This window comes from Schistocerca cancellata, chromosome 2, assembly GCF_023864275.1.
Source record: "Schistocerca cancellata isolate TAMUIC-IGC-003103 chromosome 2, iqSchCanc2.1, whole genome shotgun sequence".
NCBI lineage: Eukaryota > Metazoa > Arthropoda > Insecta > Orthoptera > Acrididae > Schistocerca > Schistocerca cancellata.
Genome location: NC_064627.1, coordinates 809848595 through 809871587, shown reverse-complemented (window position 1 = coordinate 809871587; position 22993 = coordinate 809848595). Strand labels below are relative to the sequence as shown.

General features: G+C 40.1%; 1 protein-coding gene across 2 annotated transcripts in view; it reads right to left on the bottom strand.

Annotated features, from left to right (window-relative positions):
• Nucleotides 1-22993, bottom strand: part of LOC126162679 (WD repeat and HMG-box DNA-binding protein 1) — a 169611-nt gene that overhangs the window by 32564 nt on the left and 114054 nt on the right. For both annotated transcript variants that reach the window (XM_049919332.1, XM_049919331.1), the window contains exon 16: nucleotides 7927-8147. In XM_049919332.1, the coding sequence (XP_049775289.1) occupies nucleotides 7927-8147 (221 nt within the window). The remainder of the gene's footprint in view (nucleotides 1-7926; nucleotides 8148-22993) is intronic.

Here is a 22993-nt window from a genome sequence, read left to right as displayed (position 1 = left end):
CAAACACTTTGTGATTTAAGAAATTCATCGTACATTATCGCACATAGTTCATCTTGCGTAAAAGGAAATCTGCTTTGAATGTAACGCTTTTCAAACCACCATTCGCAATCTTTTCCCGCGACCTGTTAGAAATGGGTTCGTTACAGCACTTGCAAGAAAGCGCCAGATACCTGGCGTCACCGCACTTGCGCAGCTATGATGACGCAGGAAGCCCATATGTTCGTACGTGTAAAACATTAAAAGATCTTACATTATGTCATTAAAGAAACAAGACACCAAAGGATACTCCAAGAGCGTCGGGATTTCGCGAACCATACTAAAATGCGTAATTCGGCTTAAAATGTGCATCCGTGTGTAAATTTTCTTGGCGTACCAGTACTCATGTTTGGTTCTTTATTACAGCATAATGCCATACGTGCACTTGAAATGCAGCGAACAGTTGAAACTAGCCAATAGTGTGAAATTAAACACTTCATTTCAAATAAATTGACTGCCTCAGTAGAAAGGATTAATAAAAGCCAAATCTCTTTAGTAAACCAGAAAAAATAACTTAATTGTTCTGTAAGGTGGTTAATGCTTGACTGTCAAAGGTGGGAATAAAATCTGAAACTATTAACATATTTTAGTCTGCCGTAATTATGCGAACGTATTTTAATTCATTTGATAGCTCCCGGCCACAAAAATCAATTTTGTTATCATTTAATGTGAGAGCAATAAACGAAGAGGAAACAACAAAATCACTGAACGTGAACACAGGTCACGTGGAGACGACCCACCTCCCCACCACAACTCAGACTGCTCTGTACATCAGCCCCGGATCTTCGATATTTCCAAACAGGGTCAATATTAAGTAGTGGCACCCAGCCACACTTCCGTAACCAGAAGCGGGAGAAGGTACTACTCATACGCGACTCAACTGCACATGCGCAAGAGCCCGCCTGCAAATGCTCAAACGAATCTAAACAGTTGTCACGTCACGCTCATCGGAGGCAGTTTGTTGTTATAAAGCACTGCATAGTGTTCCTAAAGCCTTTGACATACTTTACTGTTGGCAGGCGCCTGTATGAGCACTGTTTTGTTGTTGTATACAGCACATTTCCTTTGCAACTTAAGTTTTATTTTCGTTTTTCATTTTTCTCCCGTTCATGTTTTGTTGCTGCAGTATTATTCTGCAGTAACGGGATACAATAATATCCTTTGTTAGAGTATTGGTTCTTACCAGACAAAATGGCAAAAATTTAACTCAAAACTAAAACAATGAAAAATTCCCGGAATTCTAAACAATTCCTGGGTTTTTCCCGGTTTTCTCCCGGATGAAAAAATTCCCAGGTTTTTCCCGGATCTCCTGGTTGCCCCGGGTCGTATACACCCTGGATACATCAATTATTTTCTGATCTCAGGAATAAGCAGGAGCAAGATCCTTATTTCGGACCTATAAGAAGGCAGTTGTTGGCGGGTGAGGAACTTCCTGGTTACTCCTTCTGAATAGGTATACTTTGTCGTGAAGTTGGGATATCAACCAGCCCAAAATTTGTTTACCTGTTGAACTAATGCCATCTGCATTTTTCACAGTTCCTTATTAGGTGGGCATCTGGGCCTCTCTAAAACCCTTGCTTAGACCTGTGCTTGTCTTACATGGCCATCCTTGTATAAGGATATTCACCAATAGGTTCAGGAGTGTGAATCTTGCAAAATGGCCGAGCCCAATCCCAACACATGTAAAGGCTTACTGCATTCTGTGTGAGAGCGGAGCCCTGTGGAAAAAGCATTAATTGATTATGTGGGTCCCATGCTCAAACAAAAGCTGGGAACTGTTATATATTAGTTGTTGTTGATGCTTTTTCTCATTCTATGTGACTTTTACGAAGTACAGACGTTACCATCTTACTAACTATTCGTCATTTAACTTGAGTATTTTCCAGGTTCGGTTAACCAAAGGTGTTTATCAGTGACAATGCCCCTGCCTTTGTGTCACAAGATTTTAAGCAGTTTTGTTATGGCAATGGCATTATACACATTGTGACCACCTCCTATTACCCTCAACCTTCCTTTCCTGAGACAGTTAATCGTAATCTTAAGGCTGCTTCAATTATTTATCACGCTAAGAATCAGACCAAATGGGACATTTCCATCCCTTGGATTAACGCTGCCTTCAATTTTCCCCAGCATGAGGCTTCTAATGCGGTCTCTGTTGGTTTGATATTTTCTTACTCCCTTAATTCTGCCCGGCTAATTTGTGGAATATAAAGAATCTGTTGTCTGAGCGGATTACCACTTGTCTGATTAAAGAAACTGCAATAGAGCCAGGAAAAGCATCGACCTAGTCCATCACCATTAAGACGGATGCTATAATCAGGGAAGGAGACTCATTTGTGGCTGAGTTGGGGACAAGATTTTTGTTCAGAATTTTGGCATGGGTGGTAATCAGGGTATGGTATTACCAGGAAGCTTGCTCCCAGGTTTGTGGGACCCTGTGCCATTGTTAAGACCTTAAGTCCCTTTAATCTGCTAGTGCCCAACCTGGTGACTGGGAAGACCTTGAAGGTATATGAAAGGCAGATAAAAATCCAGATAAGTGATTCATTTCTCTCCTCCCACTCTCATTAAAAAATGGAGGTGAGGTTTTTGGCTTGAGTGGGGGAGGTTGAGCCGTGGCGGCTCGTTTCACCTTCTCCTGTCGGTAACTTCTAGTTGGCATCCCACCAGGTGGTGCATATTACTCCCTTGTGCAGTTATCGTTGTCCCAGCTACACTTCAAAAGTGACCAGTAGAGTGGCACCGGGGGCTATGAACAGCACAGTGTGGCAGTTTAGGTGTAGTCTTCACACAGTGTGGAGCTGGGGCCCGTGGCAGTGCTGTGAGTGAGGGACACACGGTGGGGATCAGCATGTCTTTTCCAGGTCGTTGTTCACACTTCTTTGCCAGGACTGTGTAGAAGACAAAAGGTCTGGTTCACTTATGCCACGCATATCGGTGTGTTCAGCTCTGTGCACCGAGTTCCTGGTCCGCAAGCCATTTGAGCAGATGTTCCTATTTATGTTCATTAAGTTGTCATACAGTCCTTTTCTATTTGACCCTATGTGATTCTAGAACCAATTTATTGCTCTGTTTGCTCTGTGGGTTTTTGAAAGTGATTTGTGTTAATTTGCCAGCCAGCGTTCTCTCTAAAAATTTGCCACGGCTAATATTGTTATGGGCATTAATTTTCTAGTTTCTTTAAATTTTTTAAACTGTTTTATCGAGAGAACAAACATGCTTCTGCATTTTAATGTTTGTTTTCAGTATGTTTTACAATCTGGCGTGCTCTCTGGTGTTGTTATTATCCAGCCCTTTAAGTTTGTCTGTTATGACCACCAGCTAATTGTTAAAACCTTAGTAAGTAGTTATTTATATTCCTTCCTGGAGGAATTTACAGCTCTCTTTGAGTAGTCCTTTTCTACACCTTTCATTTTTTGCAAAGCTTATTTCCTTATTGGAAAGGTTCTCTAAATGCAATTGTGGTTAAACAATAACTTTCACTTGCAGTGTTATACTGTGAGACATTTTAACAGCATCTACTCAGTTGCCAAGAGGGTTTTCCATGTTGGCAGCTTCTTGCTACTTGGGTTTGGCCTGCTTGTGGCCGGTTCTCGAGCATTTCCTAGCTCAGGTTGCTATTGTTCGCAGTTGTGCGCCTTATCTGTCTGTGCTCAAGTTGAGTACCTTACGTTATTTCACTTACAATGAAAGTGAAATTTTGCTGTTGGTCAACAGAACTTGGATTAACTGGCATAGCATAGGGAATTTTCCCTTTAATGTTACTGTTCTTTCTAATACATGCTGTAACCTTGTTTTAAATTTTATTGTAAATTATTTGGTGTAAGCCTTTTGGGTCAATTGAAAGGCAAATTGTCATGTCTTGTTAACTAGTTAATATTTATCTTTTGTGGGGAAGGGGACTGCCTAATGTGTTAGATTTGAGCTTGCTTAAAGCAATTTATCTAGAATTCAGTTTTAGTTATTTTTATTGGCGGGTCTGTTTAATTTTTTAAAGGCTGGTGTTGTTAAAGTTTTATTTTCTTACATCTCGTTTGAAGTCATTATTATCGTAATTCTGTGACTGTGTCATTCACCATTTTAATGCCTTCAAGTCTGTAAATTGAACATGGCAAATTAACTTGCAGTTTTCCGACCTGTTTTTCCTAAAGAGCAGCTACTGTTACCTTAAAAAAAAAAAAAAAAGAGAGAGAGAGAGAGAGAGAGAGAGTATGTTTGTTGTCAAAGGGATAAATGATGTTTGTTAGAGGAGCCTTGTCCTTCCTTGTGTTTTCCCTGATCATAGTAATTTCTGATTTCACTGTGACTGGTAAGAAAACATGAGGTTACATTAAATCAGAGATCAACAACAGTTCGTCAAATACCCCACGACAACCTGCTGTGTTACTTGTACAAAATTCATGTTGTACAGTAACTGAAGCCATTGGACCACATGGTGCAACAATTTTGTGAAAGAATTATGAGAAAGATTAATGAGGAACCCAATTTCGTTAGCAAATGAGGTTTATTCTTATTCGAGCACGTATGTAAACTACCAGAATTTCAGATACCGAGGAATGGATGAATAGCCATTACACAGCATAAATATTACAGTTTGGTCTCCTGTAACAATGAAGGGTGTAATGGACTCTTACTTCTTTGAGGATAAGTGAGAGGATGCAGTGTAAATATGTGGATATGCTCAAGACTTTTGTAGCAAAACTTCAAAACTTTCTCAATCTTCATAACACCTTGTTCCAGCGAGACAGATCCTTGATTCATACTGCCAGAACATCAATGGCAGCTGTTTGTCAGCTCTAGTTTGGCGACTTTCATTGGCCTCCAAGATCACCAATTTGTCTGTGTGCAATTTTTCTTGTGGGGTGACCTCAAAAGCCAAGTGTATCCCACTTGCTCAACAACAGTTATCAAGAAACTGCTGCAATTACCATGGTATTTGTTTCAAAGCAACATGAAAAATCTCAGTATTCACTTCCAGAACATTGTATTGTTAACTTTGTTGTGTTTTTGTTATGACATTTGATGCCATGTAATTTGCAGTTTCCTTTCAACAAAAAACCACAATTTTTTTTTTTTTTTTTTTTTTTTTTTTTTTTTTTTTTTTTTTTTTTTTTTTTTTTTTTTTTGGAGATTTACTTCAAATTTTCCCCTTTTCTTTTGCAGCACTATGTATTGTCAAACAGAGAAATGAGAATATCAGAGTACTGAATGAGGGGTAAAAATGAGTTATCTTGGATACTTAAATAATTATTATTGGCATTTGAGAATGTCACACTTTTACATTTGTTTATATCCAAAAAACATAGATCCAAGTGATTGTACTGGTCATACATACATTGTCTGGTAAATAAGTTACAAAGATGTGCGAGAAGGATATGCATTAACAATGAAAAATAGAATTCACACGAAAAATTTTTTTAAAGAATTAATGAGATATAAGAAGAGGTAAGGGACAGATTGGACAATCAAGGTGACACAAGAAAAATGGAAGAAAATTGGAGATTACAGTTTCATTGAAGATACGGTCATTAGAGACAGACCGCAAGCGCAAATTAGATGAGAATGGGGTAATAAATCTGCAATGATATTTTCAAAGGAATCGTTTCAACACTTGTCTAAAGTGATGTATACAAAAGCACTCCGTCTTCAGGCCACGAGTGGCCTACTGGGACCATCCAACCGCCGTGTCATCCTCTGTGGAGGATGCGGATAGGAGGGGCGTGAGGTCAGTACATTGCTCTCCCAGTCGTTATGATGGTATTCTTGACCGAAGCCGCTACTATTCGGTCGAGTAGCTCCTCAATTGGCATCATGAGGCTGAGTGCACCCCGAAATTGGCAACAGCGCATGGCAGTCTGGAAGTTCACCCATCCAAGTGCCGACCACGCCCGACAGCGCTTAACTTCGGTGATCTCACGGGAACCAGTGTATTAACTGCGGCAAGGCCGTTTGTATACAGATCACGAAAAACTAAATCAAGTTGGCTGGATGGAGAACTGAACTCTCCCAAATGCAAAAGTCAGTGCCTGAGACACACACATCGCCTCACTTGGTAATAATACAAGAAGTAGCTAAACTCACCCTAACAGAAAAAAAAAAACCACAAAACATTACTGATTATGAATGTTGGAGCAAATCCTGCAGTAACAAAGAGAAATGCTGAAAACTCCCATATCCATTATCTGTCAATGGACACACACACACACACACACACACACACACACACACACACACACAGGGAAAAAAAAGAAAAGAAAATCTATTCACCAAGTGGTGGGAGAAGAACACAGGAACATGAACACACACGCACACGCACGCGCGCCCACACCCACCCACACACACACACACACACACACACACACACACACACACACACACACACACACACAAGGATTCAACTTTTACAAGCTTTTGAAGCCACTGGCTACGAAAGCTTGTAAAAATTAAATCCTTTTATGAGTGTGTTCCCCTGCTACCACTTGGTGAGCAGATTTTTATATCTATACATTTACATTACATTATCACTAATTGCTTATTTTCATTGTTAATACCCACTATGTATGTCTAAAAAATATCAGCACAATAAAAGCCACAACTGCTCAACGTTTTCTGGAAGAGGATTCAGAAGTAACAAAGACAGTGAACTAGTTCAAAAGTTTCTCAGCCAACTGGTTACAATAAATGAAAGCTTGAGTCTGATTTGTTTACAATTTTTTTAAATAACAGAAACAACACCTGCTGCTGAAGTGGAATTAACCTGAAACATTTACTCAAGACATTACCATGAAAGACTCCTCCCTACGTTGCAACATCTTTCCCCCTTGCAAACGCACATGCAAAAAGTGATGTGATGTCCACCTGTGAGGGTTTCATCATATTAAGATTCTTTTCACTCATTGAACAATCACTAGTCATAATTATTCTAATTTCCAACATTGTTTCCACAGAAATGAAGTTGTGCTTCAATGTTACATAGTGATCTCAATTAATCACTTTCGAAACTAGAACTAAGAGTGAATCTCCTATCTCTGAGCATCTTTATTAATTGACTTAAGTTTTTTAGATGACACTGCTAAAAGAACCCCCCCCCCCCCCCTGGGATTGAGATAAAGTTCTTTTTGGCAACCACAGAAAAACTGGATGGATGAGAATTTAAAGCCCCGTTCCTCCCTAGTATGGGACCAGAGCCTTAACCACTACCCTCTTTGTGTGGCATTGCTGAATATGATTTGAACTCAGGTCTACACTCTTTACAATTAAGCTGTCTCAACACTCCTACTCGACCAATACAACGCTTCAGTTGCATTTTCTGAGGCCTTATCACAGAACAATAAAGCGCTTCTGCTGCAAATATCTATTAAGTTGTTACCTGTGTGGACTTTTGATAAACCTCTCCCCCCTTACCCCTCTCTCACTCCCAGAAGCTTTATTTAATGCTTAATTTCTAAGTGAATCATATTTTTATTAAACTGCATAATATTTGTCACATCATCTTTCTGTCTCAACTTCAAAAAAATTTGTTTTTAATCTCTTGTCATTTCTATGTCAAATATCTTTCTGCATGACATTATCAGCTACATTTCTTACGTGGCAGTAATATCTTCAACTACCTCAATTAAAACAATGAGGAACAAAATCTGAAATTTAAAGTATGTCAGGTACATCAAATATAGACGAACAATGAACAAATTAGAGTTAAGTCACACATGCACACAAAACACAATTACTCTGCATTTAAAATAACATGGAGTTTTCTTGTGTAAACTCTGTCCTGTCCACAAACCTATCAGCAAATTAAGTATGATAAAAGATCCAGATAGCAATTATTGGTACACAAAACATGATACTGCACATTTTGGTGGAGATTAGGTTTGCAAATGATCTCTATACCTTCACAGTTGGTTGTGCTGTTTCTGTGGAATTTTGTTTGTTCTTGGAATTTTGTTTTTCAAGGAAAGCATTATTCATATTCTCTAAGCCCTTGCCAATTTCTCGTCGTTCAGCATTTTTTCTGAATGGGTTGTGTTTCCGTTGGCTAAGAGACAATGTCGGCCGGATTTCAGGCACACTATTCTTTCTTTGCTTAGCAGCCAGAAGAAGGTTTCCATGTTCTGAAAAAAAAAAAAAAAGCAACACACACCATTCCTGTTTATATGGGATCTATTATTTGTGACAACTCAATAGCATTAATGTATTTAAATGCAAATGTTTTATGGACTCATTAAATGTATGTAAACTAGCTTAACATCAACAAATCTGGAAGCAGAATTTTGGAATCAAGTAAGCTTTATCTTCCACCAAATTCAGAGTTTCTTTACAGAAACTCATAAAATTAATGTTTTACGTTGCATTTTAATAAATAACAGCACTATAATATCATAACAATGTCATTTCATTGTGTTGCATATAAAGAAAACATTCCTCCTTGACTTCTTTTCACATATTGGAGAACCTTAACTGTGGATTCGTGTTTTGTGTCCATGCCTGATATGAACATGTAAGTCACAAACAAAGCCAAGTTCGGTAGGTACTAAACACAAAAGAAATGATAAGGACAAATACCAGAAATTCCAAGAACAGAGCAGGAGCAGGATCAAGATCAGTATCAGTATAGAAGCTAGGCTTGAATTGTCTGGGCTCATGCAGCATGCTACCCTAACCAGGGTATCCAGAGATTTCCTCATCCCAGAGTATCTAGTGATTTCCTCCTCCTCCTTTTTTTTAATCATCTCCGAGTTTTCCAGGCAAATTTTTGTATTTTTCCAGGGTCATTTTGCGTTTAGTAACTAACCAATTTTGGATTATTTTACTATAAAATCTAAAAGTTTTGTCAATATACATAATGGGGGTTATGCATTGAGTTATGATGGTTGTCCGTAAATTAAGGTCTCCTATGGTTTTTCACATAACGAACATTATTTTATTGCAAAATCGATTACAGATTCTGAAAGCTTGCACTTTTAACTACTTTTCAACATAGTCCCCATCATGATCGAAGCATTTTTGGAGACACTCCAGAAGCTTTTTCATACCCGCATTGTACCACTCTCCTGCCAACTCATGCAGGAAGGAATGGGCAGCTGCCTTCAACTCTTCGATGCTTTTGAATTTTATCGCCCCCCCCCCCCCCCCAAATGTTGTTTCGAGTTGGGGAACAAATAGTCACTGGGAGATAAATCATGGCTGTATGGAGGATGGTCAATAATAATTTCCCACCCAAATTTGATGGTGTGGTCTGTTGTGGTGCAGGTGACGTCAGGGCAGATGTTGTCAAGGTGTAAATGAACTCCCTTTGTCAGCTGACCCCTTCTTTTGTTCTGTATAGCCCAGCATAGCTTTGTTAGCACCTCGCAGTATCCTGCTGCATTTATTGTTGTACCTCTTTCCAGGTACTCGACCGCGGGAGGGGGGGGAAAGCCTTTCCTATCCCACAATACTGAATGAAACCATCACCTTCCCCACTGACAGCACTTGCTTTAACTTTTTGACATTTGGAGAACCCGAATGCTGCCATTGTTCTGATCATTCCTTAGTCTCCAGTGTGAAGTAGTCGCTCCTAGTCTCGTCCCCAGTTACAATTGAATCCAGAAATTCCTCATCCTCTTCCCGGTAACAGTGCAGAAATTTGTGGGCACTTCCAAGACGCTTTTTTTGTGTTAATAAGTGAGAATCCATGGCACCCACCTACCACACACGTGCGGTACTTCAAAATGTCCGTCAAAATCAAGTCCATGATAGCGTTAGAGATGTCACCTATCAGTTCGACAATCTCTCACACAGTCAAGTGCTGGTCTTCTTCGACACTGTCTCGTATGAAACTAATGGACGCCCACGGCCAGCCTTGTCGTGCACATTTGTATGGCCATCTGCGAACTCCTGACACCACTTATACACATTTTTTTACATCCATACACTTTTCTACATACACATCGGTCAACTGGCGACGGATTTCAATAGGCGTTGAGCCTTAAACCACAGAAATCTGACTACAGAACAACATTAACATCTGCTATGCCAAAAATGAGCATTGCAGAAAGGTGGGAACTGGCAAGAATAGTGGTGTGGGAAGCAAGGAAAATGGCGCTGTTGTCAGCTTTAAGCTAGCTCGCTACGTCCTGACGGGAGCTCGTTGGAGACCTTTGTACAAGAATATGCCAGAATCTTGGATACCATACTCACAATAAATGTAAGGCAATCATTCCAGAAAGACAAGATATGATTCTCTGATACGTTGCACTGACCCAGATTTTTTTGCTTCTGTACTGTATGTCGACTTTCTGGAGCCATGACACACTTATGTTGTCACTCAGACCTATTTTGAAGTTATTCTGTTTCTAAACAACTTCTGATTTGGAAAAGAAATCCTCACTAATTCTCTGCCTATATACTGAAGGGAACAAGGTGACTGGCTGCTCAGAACCCTAGGACAATTTGCAGGAGCAAACAGTAGGGATGCCATACTGGGATATGCCTGTTGCCAGTGTCAGTCGCAGGCCCGGCATATATGGCATCAGTCATGGCACAGCCTTGATATCACAGGAAGCCTGATGACAGGTGACCAACCACAAAAATATGAGCACCTTGCTGGTGCAGCTACTTGAAAGCGTGCACAATCTGTGCCACTTGGGTAAGGAACCTGGCATAATATGTGATTTTACCTAGAAATGACTGCAGCTCTTTAAGGTTAGTGGGGGCTGGCATATTTATAATAACCTCAGGGTGGTTGTGCTTGGGTGTAATACCACTGTGACAGAATGTGTCCTAGTGTTCGGTGCTGGTGCAAAGAAATTGCCCTTTTCCAACCAACAACACAAACCATTTTACTGGAGCCATTTAAAACATGATTCAAGATTCTTGTGATGTTTTATGTCTGGTAGCCCTGTAACAGTAATATTGTCCAAATAACTAACACAGTGCAGAATACCTTGAATCAACTGCTCTAAATACCTTTTGGAGAATGGTAAGTCACTCTCAACCCCAAACAGTAAGCAACAGTACCTGTATAACTCGAATAGTGCACTAAAACTAGCAACTGACGTGAATCACCATCAGGTGGCAACTGCAGATATGCATCCTTTAAATCTATTTTTGAAAAATAGTGGGCCCCAGCCAGTTTTGTCTACAACTTTGGGTAAGGTAGTCAAAAAAGATCATTGTTACACTGGAATTAACAGTGGACTTAAAATCACCACAAATATCTAAACGACCTGTCCAGTTTCTTAATGACTCCCACAGGTATTGCCCATTGGGTGGTAGAACCTGGGGAAATAACACTAAAACCTTGGTCTTGAAGTTGTGCGAGTTCCACCAGAACAGCCTTACAAATTACAAACAGAAGCAGGTGAGTTTGACTAATTTTAGGCACCACAGAATGCTTCCGAGATATATGGGCAATAAAGTTACACACACATCCCAGCAATAGTTCAAAGTGCTCCTTATACAAAAGGCACAGTGCATCATGATGAGAAAAATGCACCGTGTCTGACACTAGACTAACTTGGTCCACCACTTTCGATCCAAAATTGGTAAAGCTGTCTAAACCAGCAATAGGATAGCGCACAACTATGAAGATGTTTTTGTACGTAATTCACCAGCAACAGTTCTTTGAGGAGAAGAATGTGCTGCAGCAGTAAGGCAGGACCTGGCACTGGGCCCATTGCAGCAGATGCGAATCCAACCAGCAATGTGTATCCTCAGTGATTAAAGAGACAGGAGTGCAGGTGACCAGTTGGAATTCCACAGACTGGTCGAACAGAGTTATGTCTAAAGTGAGCTTCTGCAGTGGCAGGGAAACTGCCAGCTCCACAACCCTGTCTGAGTGGACCACAGTTTTGTCCTCGTGCTGCGACTGAGCATGCAAGTGACGGGCAGCTTTATGACATAAACGGCCAGGCGACTGTGCTTGCCACAGGACCAGCAATCTGCTGCACGATGCAGGCATCTGATTATGACAGGCCAGCTGCCACGGGCAGGACTGGACTGATGTGTGAAAGATGTTGCAGCACTGAGGCGGAAGGGTTTTCCTAATTCGCATTATTAAAATTACGAAAAAGCTCACTCGACACTGAGGAGGGAACAGTGGGAGGTGTAGCCATGGCCACCAAATAATGTTGCATCAGCAACTGCTGGAGAGTGGCCTTCTTTTATGCATGCCATTGTTCTTGAGCCACAAACTGTTGCTGTTGTTGCTGCTGCTGCTGCTGCTGCACTGACAGCTGTTGCTCCAAAAAGTTCAAAACCTTGAGGTCCATAACACTGGCACAGGTTCCAAGCACATCACTGTAAACACAGTGTAAGAACTCATCACCATTTTTGTGTCTGTGCTGAAAACAAACATGTAATCTGTAAACAAAGCCAAGTTCTTCATGAACTAAACACAAAAAGAATACCAAGAATGAAAATCAGAATATCCAAGCACAGAGCAGGATTGGGTATCCATATAGAATCTAGGTGTCATTTGTCAGAGCATGTGGTGTGCTATATTAGACTGGCCCATGCATCTTGCCTAGCACCAAGCTGTTATCAGTCAAGCTCATGTAACTCATCGATCGCACCTCTGTTGGTGCCTAACTGCAATGCCTCCTATCTACTGGCGGGGATATTAAAACAGCATAATACACTGTGAAGTATGTGGTTTTCAAATGTGTTATTGTGGTCCACCCTCAATGAACACTGGTGTCAGCTTTCTTTGCAATATCGTAGTTGTGACTAACATTACATGAAAAAGAGCAGAAGATGCTAAAACCTTGGTATTGCACAGTGAAATAAATCAAATAAGGTCTTCTAATTTGAGATGTAACATTAGGAATCAATTAGCTGACTGAATTAATATAATGTGTAGTATAAAAGATTAACATGCTGATTAATTTACACATGTTTCAATGCAGCATTGATGTATTATTAAATTATGAGTAAATCACCACCAAGTGTTTGGAGGAAAGCAGTTGCAGCAGTGGAGATGAAGAAAAGGGAACAATCCCAAACATTCTGTTTGGTCACGAGCCCCAATGACTAAAGACTCCAATCAAGAAAGAGCATCATGTAGACAACTACAGCAATACCTTCATTTCTCGGAACTCGCTGAGTGGAACTTTGACAAGGTCCTTTGCTTGAGGCACACTGAGTGAATGTCAGAGAGGAACCAGATGGAGCCTCACACGTGTCTTAAGGGACGTGGATGATGCTGAACAGGTTGACAATGGGGGTGTCACAGTTCAAAGTCAATGTCAGGAAATGGGATTTCAGGAGCTGTGATATAATTTGCCACTGTGGTGATGTGCAGGACCAACAACATCTGCTAGTCTGCAGGAATCTGCCACATATCTGTACTTCTGGTGATCCTGCTGCAGCTAACAAAACACGTTAAAACTGCTGAATACTGGGCTCTCCACAGAATATAAGGAGAATTATCTTGCTGTTTGTTTTTATTTACTTTCGTGTCTGTATTTCATAAATTTGTGTTGTACACATAAATTCTTGTATTTTTACTGTTATTACTTTCTGTCTGTACTTTACCGAATTGTCTCTGAAATGGATAGTCTGTGTGTAATTAATCTCTGCATGTTATTAATGTTCTAACAGCATTGTAATAATTTCGTGTCCTGGACACACAAAATAAATAAAACCATACAAAATTCAGGATCCCACTGTCGTTAAAATAAAGAAAATACATTTAAACTATCAAAACAAACAAATCATAAACTGGCTCACTGCACTTTATTACAAGAGAAATCATGGAAATGATCAAGGAAACATTTACTAAATAAACAACTACGTAATCAGACAAATATGTCTATTATATACAACTTCATCCCGAGTCTGCATGATACATTATTTAAGGAATGGAAAATAGTGAATGAGCATTCCTGAAAACAATACAAGTCAAAGTCAAAATACAATGTACAATGACATAAGCAAATACTCTCCTATACACTGCATTTGCATGCATATTTGAAAATACTCGCAGCAGAGCGTAGCTCATAAATACCTACAACCTCGTTAAACAGTTATTATTGTGTCAGAATCCAGAAATATATGACATCAGAGGTACAGCAAATTGGTGATTTCAATCATATCTCACCAACCAAAACCAAATGGTAGAAATTACAAGTCTAAAACATACAAAAAAATTTACACTGATACAGCTCTGATAATCTGTGGGGTCCCACTCAGTACAAGGCCTTTTCTTCTCTTTCCACATTTTATCAGTGACCTTCCAAGGAACTCTACCTCAAACTATTAATGTGTTATTTACAGATGACACAAATTAGTTCTTCCAATCCGACTAAACTATAAAATTGAAGTACAAAATTAGTGACACAAGCAATTGGGTCCTGCCCTCATTGCACAAGAATAATCTGTTACTACACAAAGCAAAACAGTTCATGTTCTCTTCTACCCACCCAGAAACTATCCTGCCAACACAGAACCCTTAAAAGTTAAACATGTAATTAGGCAGAATTCTTGAACATGTAACAACACAGAATTTCTGTGAATGTGGACAGAGAGAACATTTTAGTGCAGGGATGGCCAAGAACATTTTAGTGCAGGGAAGTGGCCAAGAACTCTGCACACTCTCTCGCCTGAATGCATGACTGTCTGACTACTATGCCACGCTGTCTGAGTGGGAAGATAGGGAAACTGCAAACACACCGCATTAAGCTGTGATCACATCGGCTGTGCTGCACCGCGTAAAACCAAGGAAAGAGGTTTGGTGCTGCACTGCACATTTGGTGTGGATGTCAAACCCTGTCATTCTGCACAACCAAGAACAAGCTCCACCCTGCATCAGTACATCAAACGAAATGCTTCGTCTGAACATGCTCTGCCTGGATGGCATTTCTCGTTTTCTGTTTTTATTGACAGTGAGTGCATATACTGGAACACTGCTGCAGGACTATGAGCACTCTGCTACATTCTGCCCTTGTCTGCGCCATTCTGCAATGCTCTACACCACGCGTTTGTGCACAGTGCAGAGCCACACAGCACGGTGCTGCTTCGTGTGGATGCAGCTTTAGATTGCAAAGCATTCAAGCAAAAAATATTGAACAGCTTCCCTGTGGCTTGGCTTCATATTTCCCAACAACATAAATAACAAAGCAAATTTTCAGTATTATTTAATTATTTTTGGTCTACTTAAGACATAGTAAAATTTATAGCTGGCATAAACTGTTGGCATAGAGACAGACACAGGCAGTTTCACATATGTTTGTTACTCAGGCTGCCATGTAATTGTAACTTATTTTGTGTCATCACTGAAGAAAAGTACTTTCACACACATGTTGATCAAAATATTGTCATGTCTGTAGAATCATTATGGAGAAGTGGAAACTCTCCCAGAGGAAAACCCTGTAGAACTCCTGTTCAGTTTTAACATAAAAGAATTTGTCTTTCAAAGGGGAATTATTCTGCAGATCGATCATTTCCATCTGAATATGCACAGGAGCACTTTCAACTGAAATGGCAAACTGTCTTGAAAATTGCTTAAAAACTGGCAGTGGCCTGAAAAATTTAGAAAACTTCCTTTTCAATGCTACAATGAATTCTTTAATGGCAGTGAGCTCAGGGGAATGGATGGTGTTCTTTGTCAGAAGATGTCCCTTCCACAAGGTGGTTTTCTTCCTAAATGCACCCAATTTCTCCATCAAATCAAAATAAGTCACTTGTCACCTCACAACTTCGTACTGAGTGCTGCAGCTGAGTCCATCTAAACTGCAGAGTCTCCAATCCATTCTGGATCCACTAATTTTGGTTCTTGCTTTCCTTTTTTCTTCAGAAATTTAACAACAGGTCTTAAATTGAAAAATCATTCCAGGCATAGTTCTTGACTTACCCAAAGTACTTCATAGTAAAATATAGGGTCTCCACACTCTTCATTAAATTCCACCACAAATTGTTAAAACTAATGGTGTAATAATCCAGGTGACTTCAAAAAAATTACTATTCATACCACCAGTTTCATCAAGTGCTCCAGGTCTGCAAGTTAAGCACAAAGTGCATCTTGAAGATCATAACAATGAATCGTGTACAAATCATCTGTCGACCATTGTAATTTTTGGCTCTTTCATCAAAAACAAAACCTTTATATTTTTTAACCAAGGTTTTATTATGCCATGCTATTGTGAATTTACAGTCCCCTTTTATTATGCGAATACGTAATAGTTACTGAGAATTCACATCCGTTACTTCAAAAAAGAACTGTGATTCACATTAATTTTTAAAGCCTTCTTGTGCAAAGAGCCACGGATGCAACAGTTCCATTGAACAGAAGAAAGGCATGCCAACCAAAAAGCGTCACACGAAATGTCGGAAGAAACAGCGTCATATTGCTCTGCTAAATAAAATGTTGCACTGGAATCGTAGATAAAGTAATCGCATATGGCATTCCTTTCTGGTGGCTACTTATGGAAAACAAATTCTTATGAAGGGATACCGATGAGATAAACCATCAAATCTATATTCAAAGAACTAAGTATAGTGCCAATGAACTGTATTTACATTGTAGAAGCAGTCTATTTTGGAGAAAAATCCTTGACTTGTCTACATCAAATAGAGAACTGCACAAACATGACACACAAAGGTTGAGCACAAGTCATGATGGTGTAAAACATACAGGTAGCTCATTATTCAAAAATTTATTGCTGCTAATCAGAGATGAAGCCAATACTTTAGAAGCAGTGTAGTGGAAATGCTAATGAAACACATTTTTCATTCTCTTGATTAGTACCCAAAAGAAGACTAGCATTAACTACATGATATTCTTTCCTCCAAGTAATTTAAATCTTAAGAAAAATGTATTCTGAAAGTACGGTGTACACAGTGGTTAACTATGTCCATAAATTCTTTTCGCTTTTGTTTCTTGTTCTAAGCATAAACATTCCATTGTCTAATTCATTGTACACCTCACACTATCAGATGTAAGGACCAAATAAATAAATATTTGTGTAAATGGAATACTGATGGGAAATATATTTTCTAATATCAGGTTCTCCCTACTGAACACATCTCTTCATTTCTGCTCAGATCTCTCAATTTCACCTTCAGATAATTACATTTTTGTTACTAAAGAATATCTGCAGAGGGATATGGGTAGGGAAGAATGCATGAAGTGAGAAGGGGGATAGTGGGATGATATGAGGGAGGTCTTTCGACAAATAAATCAAAAGGAGTTCAGAGCGTAGAGCATAGGCAGAGAGAGGAACAGAATATCCTTGACCATCCCCACTCAAATCCCGCACTCCACAGGCCATTCCTTTGTGGCAGAACTTGGCGTGAAACCTGTCTCAAATAACCACCCACACCCTCCTCCTGCAGTCCAGTCACAGGCATTTCCTATTTTGTAAAAGGTACGGCCACTTGTGAGAGCAGCCATGTTATTTATCAGCTATGCTGCAATTAATGCACAGCATTCTATGTGGGCATTACAAGTAACCAGCAGTCTACTTCCGTGAGTGGCCACCACAAAACTGTGACAAATTCAAACTTGACCACCAGTTGCCAGACGTGCTAAACACCATGGCACAAATGACTTCAACAGCTGCTTTACTGCATGAAATATTTGTATATTCCCTTCCAACATAGCCTGCATTCTCGACATGCTTCTGGCTTAAGCCTCCACTAACCTGTTTACCACTGCCTCATCTTACATTTTCTCTTCTCTCTTATGTCTCCACCACTCCTCCATTGTCCAGATTGTGTACTGTCTTCTCCCATCACTGCCAACCCCCCCCCCCCCCCCATCATGCAATATTTTCTGTCCCCCTTCTCTCTCTACTCTTTTTCAGCCCTCTCCCTTTCTCTCTTCCTTTCTTGTTTCCCCCTTCATCTCCACCCTCCCCTTCATTTTCCCCCCTCTCTCTCTATCTCTTACATACTGTACCCCATGAACTCCTTTCACCTTACTGTGCAGCCACTGATTCATCTGTTGAAAGAACTGCCTCACACCATCCTGCTCCCCCCCCCCCCCCCAATCTTGCCACCCTCCCCACCTCCATCGACCTAGGCAACTTCCCTCAGTGATCGATATTCAACAGTCAGTCTCGCTGTGGCTGTGAGCATTTGGGTGTCTGTGGGTGTGAGTGTGTACTTTTGCTACAGAAAGAGCAGTTGGTCAAAAGCTAGTGTAAAACTGCATTCTCTTGAGCAGTTCTATGTGCCACACATCACTCAGCTATAGGTGAGTGGTTGCCTTTCCTCTGTTTTACTTATTTTTCCATGCAGCAATTTCCTTTGCTCTTATGGAATTACAATTAATATTGATAATTATCCACGATTCTGGTAAGCCAACTGGCACATTGGCACATTTAGTATTACAAGATTTCTATTCAAGTCATTTGAGGATGGATAAGGGACCAAAGAAAATGCATTACACTTGCCATTCCAACACACTGATTCTTGTACTTCTTACCAGTCATTGCTTTAGGAGTCTATGAAAGGTTATTGTTACAAGAGGACATTTACCTCAGAGTATTGTTATTCCTGTTTACTAACTGTTCTCCTTAATGTTCTGCATCATGGTTAGATACACAGTTATCAGTGTGCCCTGCGCATTATTAGCAGATGCTAAGAAACTATATAACCCAACACTAAATTGTAGTGGTGTTTCTGTAGGTTTTAGGAATAACACACAGCTGTGTATTTCCACATATAAGGCCCACCTCACATGGAGTAAGGTTTGTCACAAGTTTGCCAAATGGTGCAGATGACTGCTGGATAGCACGTAGAGGTATGTTCTAATGGAAAGCACACTAAGAGCATGAGAAATGTATTAAGAAAAGCATTATACAGTATTTATCATCTATGCTATCAGCACTGTAAACATCCTGCCACTCTTGTTCCTTGACAAGGTTTAAAAAAACCCTTTATTGCTGTTGGATTAACTTTCCCACATAGTTCATCCCTCCCCCCCCCCTCAACCAGGAACCATGGACCTTGCCATTTGTGGGGAGGCTTGCGTGCCTCAGCGATACAGATAGCCATACCGTAGGTGCAACAACAATGGAGGGGTATCTGTTGAGAGGCCAGACAAACGTGTGGTTCCTGAGGAGGGGCAACAGCCTTTTCAGTATTTGCAGGGGCAACAGTCTGGATGATTGACTGATCTGGCCTTGCAACACTGACAAAAACGGCCTTGCTGTGCTCGTACTGCGAACGGTTGAAAGCAATGCGGCTTTACTGTATGGTTAAATGAAGATGGTGTCCTCTTAGGTAAAATATTCCGGAGGTAAAAGAGTCCCCCATTTGGATCTCCAAGTGGGGACTACTCAGGAGGACGTTGCTATCAGGAGAAAGAAAACTGGCGTTTTATGGGTCGGAGCGTGGAATGTCAGATCCCTTAATTGGGCAGACAGGTTAGAAAATTTAAAAAGGGAAATGGATATAGTTGGAATTAGTGAAGTTCGGTGGCAGGAGGAACAAGACTTCTGGTCAGGTGAATACAGGGTCATAAACACAAAATCAAATAGGGGTAATGCAGGAGTAGGTTTAATAATGAATAAAAAAATAGGTTTGCGGGTAAGCTATCACAAACAGTATAGTGAATGCATTATAGTGGACAAGATAGATACGAAGCCCACGCCTACCACAGTAGTACAAGTTTATATGCCAGCTACCTTCGTAGATCACGAAGAGATTGATGACATGTATGATGAGATAAAAGAAATTATTCAGATAGTGAAGGGAGATGAAAATTTAATAGTCATGCGTGACTGGAATTCGATAGTAGGAAAAGGGAGAGAAGGAAAAGTAGTAGGTGAATATGGAATGGGGGTAAGGAATGAAAGAGGAAGCCAACTGGTAGAATTTTGCACAGAGCATAACTTAGTCATAGCTAACACTTGGTTCAACAATTATAAAAGAAGGTTGTATACATGTAAGAAGCCTGGAGATACTGGAAGGTTTCAGATAGAGTATATAATGGCAAGGCAGAGATTTAGGAACCAGGTTTTAAATTGCAAGACATTTCCAGGGCCGGATGTGGACTCTGACCATACATAATCTATTGGTTATGAACTGTAGATTAAAACTGAAGAAAATGCAAAAAGGTGGGAATTTAAAGAGATGGGAATTGGATAAAACGAAAGAACCAGAGGTTGTAGAGAGTTTCAGAAAGAGCATTAAGGAAAACTGATAAGAACGGGGGGAAAGAAATGCAGTAGAAGAAGAATGGGTAGCTTTGAGAGACGAAATAGTGAAGGCAGCAGAGGATCAAGTAGGTAAAAAGACAAGGGCTAACAGAAATCCTTGGGTAACAGAAGAGAGATTGAATTTAATAAATTACCTTTGGAGAAAAGACAACGACTTGCATGAATATCAAGAGCTCAGATGGAAACCCAGTTCTAAGCAAAGAAGGGAAAACAGAAAGGTGGAAGGAGTATAAAGAAGGTCTATACAAGGACGATGTTCTTGACAATATTATGGAAATGGGAGAGGACGTAGATGAAGATGAAATGGGAGATATGATACTGCATGAAGAGTTTGACAGAGCACTGAAACACCTAAGTCGAAACAAGGCCCCGGGAGTAGACAAAATTCCATTAGAACTACTGATAGCCTTTGGAGAGCCAGCCCTGACAAAACTCTACCATCTGGTGAGCAAGATGTATGAGACAGGCGAAATACCCTCAGACTTCAGGAAGCACATAATAATTCCAATACCAAAGAAAGTATGTGTTGACAGATGTGAAAATTACCGAACTATTAGTTTAATAAACCATGGCTGCAAAATTCTAACACAAATTCTTTACAGACGAATGGAAAAACTGGTAGAAGCTGACCTCAGGGAAGATCAGTTTGGATTCCGTAGAAATGTTGGCACACATGAGGCAATATTGACCCTACGATTTATCTTGGAAGATAGGTTAAGGAAAGGCAAACTTATGTTTCTAGTATTTATAAGACTTAGAGAAAGCTTTTGACAATGTTGACTGGAATACTCTTTCAAATTCTGAAGGTGGCAGGGTTAAAATACAGGGAGCGAAAGGCTATTTACAATTTGTAAAGAAACCAGATGGCAGTTATACGAGTCGAGGGGAGTGAAAGGGAAGCAGTGGTTGAGAAGGGAGTGAGACAGGGTTGTAGCCTATCCCCGATGTTATTCAAGCTTTATAATGAGCAAAGCAGTAAAGGAAATAAAAGAAAAATTCGGATTAGGAATTAAAATCCATGGAGAAGAAATAAAAACTTTGAGGTTTGCTGATCACATTGCAATTCTATTAGAGACAGCAAAGGATCTGGAAGAGCAGAAGAACCGAATGGACAGTGTCTTGAAAGGAGGATATAAGATGAACATCAACAAAAGCAAAACGAGGATAATGGAATGTAGTCGAATTAAATCAGGTGATGCTGCGGGAATTAGATTAGGAAATGAGACACTTAAAGTAGTAAATGAGTTTTGCTGTTTGGGGAGCAAAATAACTGATGATTGTCAAAGTAGAGAGGATATAACATGTTGACTGGCAATGGCAAGGAATGCGTTTCTGAAGAAGAGAAATTTGTTAACATCGAGTATAGATTTAAGTGTCAGGAAGTCGTTTCTGAAAGTATTTGTATGGAGTGTAGTCGTGTATGGAAGTGAAAAGTGGACGATAAATAGTTTAGACAAGAAGAGAATAGAAGCTTTCGAAATGTGGTGCTACAGAAGATTGCTGAAGATTAGATGGGTAGATCACATAACTAATGAGGAGGTATTTAATAGGATTGGAGAGAAGAGAAGTTTGTGGCACAACTTGACTAGAAGGACGGATCGCGATAGACATATTCTGAGCCATCAAGGTATCACAAATTTAGTATTGGAAGGCAGGGTGGAGGGTAAAAATGACACTGATCTGAATACAAAAGTCTTTTAGTGCTAAAATTTGTGCATCAGGGTCTGAAAGGCCATCCACACTTCTACTAACAGAATTCCCATCTAGTAATGAATAATGAATAAAAATATTGTATATGGCTGTACTACTGTCGTCCTGCACCCTAGTTGGAAAAAACAGTGTCTACATCAGATCGTATGAATTTAGGAGTTCTACCAACATCCTTTCTCTTGCACCATCATATACAAAATTAATATTGAAATCACTACATATAACTAATTTCTGGTACTTCCAACAAAGTGAATCAAGAACCCTCTCTAGCTTGAGCAGAAATGCTCTGAAGTCGGAGTTAGGGGACCTATAAACAAAACAATTAGAAGTTTAGTTTCATTAAATTCAACTGCCACTGCACAACATTCAAATGCAGTGTCGTCATACACCTATGGACTCAAATGGAATACTGTTTTTTACATACATAGCCACTCCCCCACCCCACAGGGAACTCCCTGAGAAACCCCTAACGTGAGAACTACCTAGCAGCAGAACCTTCTTCCTGCTAGACTTCGCGACTAGCCTAGGCCTCCTAATTGCTGAGGGCTGCTGCATGTTCCCTACATCTACAGCTACACGAGGCTCCTCTCCACTGAACTCTGACAGTTGGTCAAATCTATTGCATAAAGGCAAAGTAAAACTGAACACCTCCTCTTCCTAGCTGCCTTCTTGCTAATTGCTAGTTCCCATTCCCCACCACCCTTCACCCTCCTCAACCTATCTAGTTCCTCCTCGGCGCATTGTAACTGCACCTGAAGGGCACAGATCTTACGCTCCTGCTCCTCTATCAATTTATTTTTACTACAGATTATGCATTCCCAGGAGAGGATCTCACTAAAATGACCACTGGCTTCTTCACTGCACCCCCACCCCCCCCTCTTCCAATGAAAATACTTTGAACAAATCCCACACTTTAACCCACAACTCACAAACCTACGACAGAGTCCACACTTCTCACTCATGGTAAAATTTTACAGTTACTGAGAGAAAAAAGCTCGTATAAAGTGGCGTTCAGATTTGCATTTAATCGTGTTTTCTGTACCCCACTTTCTGAGGAGGATCGTGAAACTGAGTTAGACATTATTTTTTCCACAGCTAAATCT